This window comes from Neomonachus schauinslandi, chromosome 4 (genome assembly GCF_002201575.2).
Source record: "Neomonachus schauinslandi chromosome 4, ASM220157v2, whole genome shotgun sequence".
Classification (NCBI taxonomy): domain Eukaryota; kingdom Metazoa; phylum Chordata; class Mammalia; order Carnivora; family Phocidae; genus Neomonachus; species Neomonachus schauinslandi.
Window position 1 is genome coordinate 112,304,433 of NC_058406.1, and position 13,442 is coordinate 112,317,874.

Consider the following 13,442-nt stretch of genomic DNA (forward strand, 5'->3'; position numbering starts at 1 on the left):
GCCACATATAAATCTCTATTTGTAAATCCCTTTGTGTGTGTGTGTGTGTGTGTGTGTGTGTGTGTGTCTCAGTCATCCCCATTCAACCAGAGAGCAAAAGAGGAGTCTTTCTTAATCTCAACATTTAAGCATAGTCCCTGACAAAAAAAAAAAAAAAAAAAAAAAAAAAAAAAAAACCCAGGACTTTAAAAATGTTTGTTTGCTAAATGAATAAATATTCATTCCACTTGGATTTTTTTTATCATGCCATTTGGCTTTATGAGGAAAAAAGTAAAACCTAAAGTTTTAAGATATATTTTGTCCAAGTGAAGTGATTTTTGTTTTCTGCCTAGTAAGATACTATTTAAAAAAAAAAAAGACAAAATATAGAAGCCCCCTTATCCTTTCCCTTAAGCTCATTTCCACTTCCATGAGAATAATATAAAATTGTACTATTATCCTCCACACTGTTCAATGTAAACACAATCTTGATCTTTTCCTGCTGTAAATATTTCTCTTTTTGCTAGAATTTCCTATTCTTGAAACAGGAAATTATTCTTGAAATAGCTGTAATTGCTAATAGAAAATCCTGAAATCTCACAAGATTTCAAAGACAAACTGAACAAGAAGAGAATGACAGGGAAATAGTCTATCTTACATGACAATATCAAAAACTGACAAACTGATGAAGTAGTATTTGAGGTAATCAAACATTGCTCCTTCCAAACAGAAATGTCACAAGAAAGAATAAAATAAGGAAGAACATCTCTGTGCCTCCCTTGAAGCTGTATACCGGAGCCTCACCTTTTCCAGCTGACCTCTCCCTGACTCCTATGCTCAGAACTCCGAAGGACATTGCCTATATGATCCAGCTTCTGGGTCCTAGACTTGCCAAGTAGTATGGAACCTCATTAATATTTGTGTACATGACGTTTATTGACCTTACTTTTACATGAAATTCTTTGTACGTATTTATGAAAAAATATCCAATCAACGGGCACGTGGGTGGCACAGTCAGTTAAGCATCTGACTCTTGCTTTCGGCTCAGGTCATGATCTCAGGGTTGTGAGATCAAGCCCCATGTCAGGCTCCGCGCTCAGCAGGGAGTCTGCTTAAGATTTTCTCTCCCTCTCCCTCTGCCCCTCCTCCCGCTTTCTCTCTCTAATAAATAAATATTTAAAAATAAGTAAAAATAAAAATCTTTTTAAAAAAATAGCCAATCAATATAGAATGGCATAAAATAAAACCTCCTTCTTATCACCCCTCAGTACCACTGCTAAGATACAATCGCTATTAGTAGATCTGTGTAAACTGCAGATTCTATACATTATATGTATATCTTTTTTTAAAAAATACAAATAAGATTATACTGTAACTTTCATTTGCCATTTTCTTTTTCCATTTAAGAAATCTTATACTCCATTCAACATTTATTGGGTTGCTTATATTATCTGGTATGCAGAAGGGACTTCACTTTATTTTCAAATATATCTGTAGCTAGAATCCAACCAAAGATGAAGAAGCCCATTTGCCCCTCCAGTTCTAGTACACTGTTTGACAGCTACAACTCCAGACTGCCTGGACTGTCAGAAACTAGTAAGGGACATAAGGCCTCCATCATTTTAAGTTCTCAACTGGTCCCCAGAAAGGTTCTACAAGTCTGTATTCAATACTCATTCAACAAATGTTTACTGAGTGACTGCTATGTGTAAGACGCTGTTCTTGCACTGGACACACAACCATGAACAAACAGACCTCAATCCCTTCCATCAGGGAGCTTACAGTGTAATGGAGAAAGAGGAAAAGCACACAAAAACAGCTAAATTACAGAGCGTACTGGAGTTACAAGTTCAATACAACAAAAATACCATTAAGAAAGGGAAATAGGAAATGCAGAGAGGGAGATATGGGTGCTCTTTTAAGTAGGCTCCCTGGAGAGGGACTCACTGCTGAGGAGACAAGTGACAGAATGCCAGGAAAGGAAAAAAGTAAGCCATACAGCAATCAAGGGGAACAGCGTTAACGCTGCAGGATGGCAGATCCAGCGCCATGCACTGACAAATGCTGCCCTCCTTTCCGGGGCTGCCCTATGCCATGGGACTCCCTATCTTAATATTCTTCAATGGCTTCCCCCTGCCAAGGAAAAGTCCTAAAACCCTATGTGATAGCTAAGGCCCTGAATACCCTGGGCCGGCCTGCCTTACCTCCCCACTCTCCCTACGCCTGCACCCCTACAGCACCACTGGCTCTCCCTTGTCCGCCCAGGTTCTCCACACACTTCCCTGCATCACTTCCCTCCAATGCAGGCACAGTCCTCATCCCTCCGCTTCCTCAGGAAGCCTGAGCAAACTGACCCCAGATGAGACCCCTCACTGCACACTCTAAAAGAACCTGTGCTTCTCTCTTACAAGCATTGCCAGAAGGGTACTAAAATAATCACAGCGTGTAATTACTTGTCTAATGCTGTCCTCCCTTAGACGAAGCCCTATGTAGGCAGGAGTCCTGCCCATCCCGTTCAGTGCTACGCTTTCACCCCCATGCACTGTACCTGGTTGGTACTCAATACATATTTCTTGACTGAATGAACAAACAAAATAAATACAAACAAACTTCTTATCTTACACAAATTCCCAATGAATGGGGCTCTAACAGATATGGTTCCATAATTAAAAGTTTGGCCAAAATTTTTATCCTAATAACAATCCATACTGCAGAAATATATACAACACAGCACCATTATCCTATTTCTTTTTGGAGCCAAAATTAAATCTGTTTGGTAGTATGGATCTTATCTGATTGTCTAGTATTTTCTTTTAATTTATCTCAATTTGAAAACTAATATAAATTGCTAGTCAATTCTGGCTGTTCCTTATATCATCCTATTTTACTAGAAAATATTTACATTAAAAGAGCTCACTTACGCCAGATGATAATTTTCATTTAAATTACTAAAATAGGGGTCCCTGGGTGGCTCAGTCGATTGAGCATCTGCCTTCGGCTCAGGTCATGATCCTGAGATCCTGGGGTAGAGCCCTGCATCAAGTTCCCTGCTCAGCAGGGAGTCTGCTTCTCCCTCTCTCTCTGCTCCTCCCAACTCCCCACCCCCGTACTCGTGCTCTCCCTCTCTCTCTGTGAAAGAAATAAAATCTTTTTTATAAATAAATAAATAATACATAAATAAATAAATAAATTGCTTAAGTAATTCACTTCTCCATTAACAAAAAATCACCTGTATTTGGACTGACTTAATAACAACAACAAAATACATACACACAATAAAGATATTTTAGATACTCAATGCATTGTTTCCTAAATACTATTTGTTTAAATGTCATCCAACCAGAGTTCTTCCTTAAGGTAAAGGTTTTGTTTTTTCAGGAATCAAAATGTTATCTTCTAACCTTCACAACTAATCAAAAAACTGTCAAAAAAGAAATTAAAAATGTTTTATAAAAATAATTTATTAACACATATTTTTCAAAGCACTTTTAAAAAATTAAAATTAAAAATAAAAGGGAAATATTATGATACCCAATTTTTCAGATGAGTCTTAAAAAGGAGATATAATTTGTTGAAATTAAAATAGTGAGTTAATCTTGGATTGGCCCTAGGAATCCACTCTCTTCGTGGCTGAACTACAGTTGTCTGTGCTGCACCAGACATCCTGGGCTGAGAATTGGCCACAACATGCCCTCTCACTGCAGCAAACCTCACTGCTAAACTATTTTTACTTCTCAACACATTTAAAAGAAATTTTCCAGTGTTGCTGAAATGCAAACTCTCGTTATGTTATGGTGGAATAATCAGACCATAGGGAAAATAGCAACTGGTAAAATTTACCTTCGTGGCAAATATGATCTCAGAAATTTATATTCTGCAGAATTACAAAGTAATTCAAGAACTAAGGGATTAGAAAACAGGCAGGCAAAAGATAAAGATAAAAACTAGTGATACTGTACCAAAGTAAAACTGTTATAAAAACATTTATAGACATATTTTCAATATTCATCTTCATAACGCTGGGGTTTAAGTAAAAACTAAATGAGAAAGAGCAAAAATAATATTCACTAAAATTTTGGAATCGTGTGCACTTGAAATAACATGTCTGCATTGCAGTAAAAAGCACCGCTCCCCCAGACAGTAAAAATGCACAGTACAGTGGAATTGGTGAAGCACCAAGTCGAACTTTTCAAACACATTAAGTGACTAAAAAAATAGATTCCAGAAGCCAGTTTTACATGAAATGGAGGACTGCTGATTTGAATAGACCCAAAAGTATTTGTTTCATGACAATTATATGAATCTTTTCTTGTAGAACTAAAAAGTGAGTGTATGCATATATGTGTGTCATTTTTAATTCTATAACAGACATTCGCTTTAAAAAATAACACAAGACAAAAAAAATAACACAAGAAAATGTAAGTGTCAGTAAGGACTGAAACAACTGGAATTCTCACATTTTGTTGAGGGACACATAAATTGATTTAGAACACTGATTTGCAGTATCTACTAAATTTACATATACCTTACAACGCAGCAACTCCATTCTAGAATTAAGTGCTCCAGACGTAAGTGATTACAGTGATCACATCTACAAAAGCCAGGTACAAGAATGCTCATAGCAAGATTATTCACAATAGCCAAAAACTAGAATTAACCCAAAATATCCATTAATAAGATAATAGAAAATATTCGTTCAATGGATTACTACATGGCAATAAAAAGAATGAATTTCTGTTAAATGCAACATGAATGAATCTCACTGGCACAATATTGGCAAGAGAATTCAGACACGTAAGAGTTCATATATATGATTCCACTACAATGGAGCTCAAGAGTAGGCAAAACTAATCACTAGTAACAGATACCATGAAAACAATAAACTTGCTGAAAGTTTAGCCAAAGGAAGGTATTGAGCAGGAGGACACGGGATATATAAATTTATTTAGCTGAACATTTAAAATCTGTGCATTTTACTTTGTGTGGGTTAAGACATAATAAAAAAAGAAAAAAAAAACACTATACAGTGGCTAATGAACATAAAAAATTAAACTAAATTAAAAAAATTTAAAAAAAAAAACAATAAAGAAAAGAAAAAGAAAAAAGACGAAGGAAGGGAAAAGAGGAGAGGCTCTGCCTATCAGGAGTTTTGCCAAATTATCTTTGGCAAATCAATTAAAATCTTCAACTGTTCTATCATCAATAAAGGGAAATACCAGCGCTAACAAATTAAAGGGAAAAAACCTCCTCAAATCTGAACTCAAATCAGTTCTACAAAGCACAAAACAACCATAAGGTGTATTACCTCATATGCAGGAACTAAAATATATATAAGCTCAAGAATTCTCTTGAAGTTTGGCTTACTCAAAGAGATCGTCTAGTCAATACTCATAAAATACCAAGATTAAATTAATGCCTAAATTAAGATAATTTAGTCTTAGACTTTTACCAAAAAAAATGTAATTTCGTTATTAATTTACAAATTTCTAACTCTCCTTAAAGCATTGCTTTCAACCTAATTAGCTCAGTCATGTAATGAGATTCTTTACTATATAGAAAAATTGTGAACTTGAGAAAATATTATTTACTTTATAAATTATTGCTTTATATATAACTTCCAAGAACACATCTAATGCACCATAGATTACTTATTATTATTATTATCAGTGCTATGCTTTGACAATGATTTGTAAAAGAAAATCTTATACTGAAATACCTTATCACTTTACTTTCTTTTGTATTGCCAGAATATACTTCCAGACAGTCCTTCCAAAAATCTGATCAGAAAAACAAAACTCACAGATTCTTACCTTCCCTCCTTAATGTTCATTCCGTGCATGTATTTTAATGATCCCCAATGTTTAAAATGTATTAATTTTGTGGCAAGAAGATAAAAGGCAATTAAATAATGAAAATCCTCCAAGAATTGCTTTAAGTAAATAACAATACTCTTGAAACTTACACAGTCACATAACTGATTGTGAATTCCTTTGAGTCCTCACAGACTTCACAGTTCACCAGCCAGAGCAGACTACAGTTAAATAACAGGCCTGAACTGTATGAATTCCTGACACAGCCACTTATTTCTGCTACTTGGGCAGCACTTTTGGGTGCACTAAACAACCAAGTGGAAAGGAACTAAATCATTAAAATACTCTACCTCTTCTTTTTTTTTTCTACCTCTTCTGGAAGACTGAAAAGTGCCACATCAGCATAGCATTAAATTAAAAACAAAGCTAAAACAGTAAAACTATCTTCATATTAACAAGGATATTAGAACTGCCACAGAAAACAATTTAAGAAAAGTTTCATTTCTCTCATTCTAAAATGCTGTTACTATGTGCTAAAACATGCATGAATCTTAAAAACATTATGCTAAGTGAAAGAAGCCAGTTATAGACAACCAACCACATGCTATGCGCTTTATTTTTATGAAATGGCCAGAAGAGACAGAGAGAGAGACAGTAGATGAATGGTTGCCAGAGGTTGGGAGTGGGGAGTAGGAATGAGGAAGGACTGTTAATGTGTACAGGGTTTTCTTTCTGAGGTGTTAAAAATGTTATAAAACTAGATGTGGTAATGGCTGTACAACTCTGTAAATATACTAAAACGTACTGAACTGCAAATGGATGGACTTTATGGTGTGTGACATATATTTTGATTTAAAAAAACTTAAAAATTTTAAAAACTAAATAAAATTGAAAATTTATTTCCTCACTTGCATTTACCACCTTTCCAAGTCCTTAATAGCCACAAGGGGCTACCATAATGGACAGTTCCAACATCATGGGAAGTTCTGATGGACAGAACTGCTCCAGAACATTAAAAGACAAGATGAAATAATAAGGAGAACCCAGCAACTTCATCAAGTTACTTACTATCAATGAAACAATGTTTATCTTGCAGTAACTAATGCCAAACTGGATCGGCAACAAAATAGCGAGAGATCAAGACATAGTCAGATGGGGAGTCACCTTGCTCCCTCCTATACAAGTATAAGTGAAGCTGGACAGAAGAAAAAGAAAACAAACAAACAAGAAATTCCCAGATTCTTTCTAAATCCTGCAAAGCCTGTGAGAGATCACAGTATTCATCTTTTTATCAGGGCATCAGCACTAATCAATGTCCACAGCTGTGCAGCTTCCTCAGAACAGAAGACTTGAGTACTCACATTCGAGACCCAGTAAAGAACTGAACAGTTTATGGTAAGTGCATTAGATTTGGTGTCATGTATTATTTTCATCTTCAGGCAAAGACAACAGAATGCATGTTAAGGAAAGTCTACTTATGTAAGGACATTTAAATAAAAATGTTTGTAATGATCCACTCATAACTTACAATGATGCTTCTGTGGCCATTTTAAAGGTAAGACTGTTGAATCATTCTTAATTCACATTTTGCGGTATAAAACTTGTGTGTTTTCTACTGACATCAAGGGGCAATACTGTGTAATGCAAGTTCCCAAACTGCTTTTCCATGCTCTGGGAAAACCTAAAGGGACTTTAAGATGTAATACCAATATCTGTACAAGGCTGAGCAGGCTCTGCAACTTGGGGAATGCCTCAAGACCCAACTGCAGGGACGTCTGGGTGGCTCAGTCATTAAGCGTCTGCCTTCGGCTCAGGTCATGATCCCGGAGTCCTGGGATGGAGCCCCGCATCGGGCTCCCTGCTCGGCAGGAAGCCTGCTTCTCTCTCTCTCACTCCCCCTGCTTGTGTTCCCTCTCTCACTGTGTCTCTCTCTGTCAAATAAATAAAATCTTTAAAAAAAAAAAAAAAAAGACCCAACTGCATTTCTGTTGCCTCAAAAGGAATTCTCTTGGCAAGCAATTCCTTTCTTTGGGGTTTTTGCCACTCACTACCTGAATGACTTTAGGCAAACTGGTGTTGCAATTCTGTGCAGCCTCACTGCTCACATCTATACAATGTGGCTTACTGTAAGACCTAAGTCAGAGAGGGAGTGTGAATATTCAAGGAGATGTAAATGTAAACTGAAGAAAGCAGTGCTGGGCACATAGTAAGAGCTCAATAAGTACGTTACCAATTCAGATTCCCCTCTTAAATCATATCACAGAAGCTACCACCTTATGCTCAACTTATTAAAGTCTGCATTCCAAGTTGATAGCCAGTAGAAAAAGTAAGAACCTTTAGGAAGAGACAGCAAGTATGTTTAAGTTTGAAGGGTATGAGAGGGAAGGTCAAAAATCAAAGGCCATCTTTTCCTTACTCACAATTACCTCTGATGCTAATTCTGTTTGGGAGGTATGTGTAGGAGTCTACCAAGTAAACCACTCTGACTAATGTACTGCCAATTCAATTAGTTAGTTTTGTTTTTCCAATACACTGAACAGAAAAAAAACAAGATAAGAACGTCATGTCACCAGAGCTTGCAACTCATTACGTAAGCTTTATTAACTTACAAACACATTAACAATCACTCAGATAAGTTTATAAGATATATAATTCTGAAAATACCTTTTTAAAAATTTATCAATAAGTCTAATACATGAATTAAATAATTTTTCAAAATTTCAAACCCGTAAAAATTCAAGTCACAAAAATAAAGATTCTCAACTTAAACACGTGCTTATGACTGAATATCTAGACTTCCAACCTATCACCTCCTTACCCCACTCTGACCCCAAGATCGCTCTTCTAGTTCTGCACCTTGTTCTAGTTCCTCTTCGGAAGGTTAATAGCCATATTCTGACCTAACACACTATTTGTCAAATCCTTCAACCCCTGCCCCAAGAGAAGCCTTGCTCTTGGCTGTGAAAATGGGTGCTGCTGCCATCTACAGTCTCAGAGCACACAAACAGATATAGTCCAAGCTGATTATGGAAGTACTGGTAATTAATACAGATATTACATGGCTCCTACACAGCTTCATTTAGGTCTACTACCGGCAGGTGGTAGACACTGCCCTCTGAAGATGCCTTCCAGTTTCCCAGAGATATTTCCCACTAATGAAGATAGATGCACCTCACCTACATTTCTAACTTTCTTTTTCCCTATCTTATTCTCAATTGGCTCTAATCATGCCAACCCTTACTTGTCCAATTTTAGTATATGTGCTGCCGAAGCGAGCACGCCAACCCTTACTTGTCCAAACTTACTGCCAGTTCTTGAAGTATTCAGAATATAACAAAGATAAACTGTTCCCAAATGGGGAAGATAAGTCCAACCAAGAAGGGAACTTGGGGAGATGTGATTAATTTTAACCTTTACCCTTCTGGCTCTAAAAAATGTGGGGAGAGTATGGCCAAAAAAAAAACGGGCAGGTGGAGGTTCTGGCCAGCATACAGCCCCACGTAAAGCCTTGAGCAACACAATGCAAGTAATGAGTTTTAATGCCATCAGGTAACTGAACTGTTTTCAACTCCTTGACACACTATTCACGTATCTGTTAAACAGGTCTTGCATAGGTTATCATATAACTGAAGCCTGAAAGAGAGTAACTTCGTGATTATTCACTCCAGCTGTACATCTGAATTCAGACTCTTGCCTTGATTCTCAGGTCTAAGATAAAGGACCTGAAAAGAAGAGCAAAAGGGAAGAGCAAGTCTCCTATCTACCAATAGACCATAAATATTTATATATACATATATAGTTTTTACAATGCTATTTAACCTAACTGAAGATTAATATGGATTTACATTTGGGGAACTAGTAAACATCTTTAAAATTTTAAATGACTCAAAATAAATTATATTCATGGTGTTAGGAGGCCAGTGAATTAAGAAGGAATATACTTACATCACTTGAAGAGACTGTTCCTGTTTCAACAGCGACACCGCTACCACGCAGTTTCTATTACGAAATAAATAACTTATTACTTAGTTTTGTTTTTAATTTTTATCCTAATTTATCAGCTTATGAAAGGGAGCTAAGCCAATTTTATAAATTTTTTTCCTAATCCTACTTAATGGAGTATCATCAACTAATAAAAACCATGGGGATGACACAAAATATTCTAAATATTATACTTTTTCAGATAACTTAAATAAAAATGGAACAATAATAAACTGAATACTAAGCTCCAGCTAAATTTCATAAATGATGCTGGTGCAAATTTCCAAGTCTCAGAATTTACTTACTGAATTGTTTTTCAAGTAAGATGACTATCTTAAGCTGAACTATCTACATTATATTCTGTGGCAAAGCTTTCAAAATAGGTGCCTAGTAATGGGAAGATTCTACACAGAACTTAAAATTAGATTATTGACAGCAATGCTAGCAAGTTATAATGACAATCAGAATTTCACATGTTATATAATGTCTAAATGACATATAGAAATGACTAAAAAAAGTTAAGGTAGAAAGTCAAAGGTTGAATGTGCAAGAGAAAAGTAGTAATGAATTTCTGAAAGGAAATTTTTATTTCGTTTTATTCAAACTAATTTTTTTTATTATCTACTAAGTGCCAGGCATGAGGCCCCCCGCAACCCATATACAGTGCTTAAACTACCAAAAAGGAAAAAGCTCCTAAATGTCACTTACATAAAGTCAACAAAATATCCAAACTTGCAACTAATTTGGACTTCTGAAAGTTTATTTCTATTAAAATTATGAAGTTGTGGTCCTTTTATGAGGGAGAAAACACTAACAATAGAGAAAGAGAACTTCCAGATACAGCACCATCACATGACATTTAAGCAAAGTAGCAAAGAAAATCCCAAATAATCCTATGTTTCATTCTTTAAACAAGAAGTTTATAATTTGATCCTGAGAGAAAGCTTTGCAAGAAGTGTCTGCCCACAGCAAGAGAGACAGTGCAGTTCAGAACCTAGCAGAAGCAGAGACCAGACTCTGAGAAGCAAAGCCAGAAGGGGCCTGGGCACCCTGAAGAGTCACTTTGTAACAGGACTTACAAAACAGAAACACCATATCATAACTACAGAAAGCCAAAGACTTTGTGATAAAAAGAACGCACCAGAAAGATAAAGAAAAGGTCTTTTAAAGCATTTATCTAATACCAAGGAGCTCAGTTCTAATGAAAATTGTTCTAGACACTGAATATTTTGCTTCCACTAGTGATGATAAAGATATTTCCCCCAATTCTTGGACACAGTTATAACCACAGTTAATCATTTCAAAAGTAACAAATCATCTGCAAGGCACAATACAAATGTTATTCTTGTGAGAAAACAACCCAAAATGTTAGTGGCAAACTACAGTATATATTCTATCCTACCAATTTTCATTTTATGAATCTAGTTACGATAGAGTCTCACTACCATTACCATAAAGCTAATGCTAAAGCAAACTGAAGTTTGTTCAAAGGAAGAACTAATTTCAAAAAAGAAAAAAGAAAAGGAGGGGTGAGGGGAAGGTTAAGCATTCTGATCCTAAATGATACACACCTAGAAATTTAAAATCTCATCTTCATACACTTATTTTTCATGTTCTAAATATTATGTTTTTTAAATACCTCACAATTTCTGTAAAATCTGCAAATTTGTGGCTCTTGTAAAAATACTTTTAAAAACTAAGCCAGGGGCGCCTGGGTGTCTCAGTCAGTTAAGCGTCCAACTCTTGGTTTCAGCTCAGGTTGTGGGATCGAACCCTGTGTTGGGCTCCACGCTCAAAAGAGAGTCTGCTTCTCCTCTCCTTCTCCCTCTCCCTCTGCCGCTCCCCCTGCTCGCAAGTTCTCTCTTTCTCTTTCTCTAAAATAAATAAATCTTAAAAAAAAAAAAAAAAACTAAGCCAAACAGATATATACAAATTTATGCTACTGATATAAAAAACACTTAATTATGTTCAATACACTCCAAAATATCCCTATCCAAATATAAAAGACAATGAGACTTTCCCAAAAAGGCAAGCAATGGTAAGACAAAAAGTAAACCCAAGTAAATGTCATGGTGTCTCTCTTATGCCTCAAATTAAAATCTATTAAAATGTCACTGAAATCTGAATTACAACTTTCTAAAAATTTATTTCAAATAGACATTTATTTGTAATCTAACACTGACAACACACTAACTACCAATATTATTTTACTGGTCCCATTCCTCATGTAAGCCATCCCCACACCAAAGTCTCATTCTCTTCTACCCTTTCTTCCCCAGAATACTCCTTCCCCACCCACCTTCATTTCACTCCTTTCCTGAGGATCATTCCCAGTCTCCCCCTTACCACTAATATTAGTCACTGGAAGCCAAAAGGAAAGAAGCACTGAGCCACCGTAAGTGTCCTATCTTTTGCCTGTTCTAGAGAACCATGGAGACAAAAACAGAAAACCTGTCATTTTCCCCATCATTTAACCAGCAAGCTATTTCCTTCATGAAGTAGAGCTAGAGAGGTCTGAAAGCAACCAAGATGACCATTAAGCAGCCTTCACTAACCCTAGGCCCAAATGTTCTATCCCACAGTGACACAGTAAATCCTGGGAAGGTGCCATTGTGCAATGGTTACCTTGCAGCTGGGCCCAGCAGCTCCAGGCCTACCCGGGGGCACCCGGAAGCCTTGTCTGGACTCTTGAGCAAGACCAGAATAACTGGATTGACCAATGATCTGTAATGTGCTGTCTATAGTTTAAAACTCCCCTGGTAGCACCCAGAGCCAGTTTGTTTATTGGTGTAATGAGTCAGACAGCTTGGCCTGGTTCTGTGACCAGAAGGACATAAACGATCCTGCTAGAAACTTACGAAGAGCTCTCCCCAAACCCAAAACTTCCTGCACAAATCTTGGAGAATCAAGGTCCCCAAGGCATGGGAGCTGCAGTTGAAGTCTCTCAGCCTGAAGCTTGCCTGCACTCTGTCTCCTGCTATACCGTTCCTTTTCCCTTCTTACAAGCCTTACATGAGTATGCTGTCTGGAATTGTGCAACTTCTCTCAGTTCTCCCACCTGTGTGATCTTGGTAGCCACCCAGAAGGAAGAGACTCCCTGCCCACTAAAAAGCATGAATGGAAAATGCCAAGTGGCAAAGACAGAAAGGTTTGAGTTGAAGCTAGTCAAAGAAAGAAAAAGTAAAGCATACTACCATACCTAAGAGTAGTTTGACTTACTTATCAAGTTCAAAGTGGCATTATTTTAATATAACTTTTTTTGTAATTTCACTAATAGGTTAATATGGGTGTCACATTCCTTTCAAAGATACTAAAAAAAAAGTGTCTTTTACCTGTGAACTCAGCTGAGTTTTTATCCAATTGAAATAGTAATTTAAGTCACTGCCTTCCATTAGTTCTTTCCCCCAAGCTGCTAACTTCGCAATAATTCTTGCTGCCTGAAAAAAAAAAATGTATTTGAATATTATGTTGATTCTAAAATCACATCATATACCTTAAAAAGCAGGACTCACAACCACTTTGCTGTGATTTTTTTCAATCCTCAACTCCTCCAAAATAAGTTTGTATTTCATTTTTTAAAATACATCTTGCAATATAGTCAAAATGTATTTTTAAAAAGCTCCTTTCAGGTGAGACAAAATTAGTTATATTTTAAGAATTTCATGACATTCC

The 13,442-nt window shown here is 36.4% G+C and overlaps 1 protein-coding gene across 1 annotated transcript in view; it reads right to left on the reverse strand.

Annotated features, from left to right (window-relative positions):
- ATP6V1H (ATPase H+ transporting V1 subunit H) overlaps positions 1 to 13,442 on the reverse strand; it is a 132,089-nt gene that overhangs the window by 90,141 nt on the left and 28,506 nt on the right. The window contains exons 6-7 of the mRNA XM_021688152.1: positions 13,103 to 13,207; positions 9,735 to 9,788 (exon numbers count right to left, since the gene is read on the reverse strand). Of these exons, the coding sequence (XP_021543827.1) occupies positions 9,735 to 9,788; positions 13,103 to 13,207 (159 nt within the window). The remainder of the gene's footprint in view (positions 1 to 9,734; positions 9,789 to 13,102; positions 13,208 to 13,442) is intronic.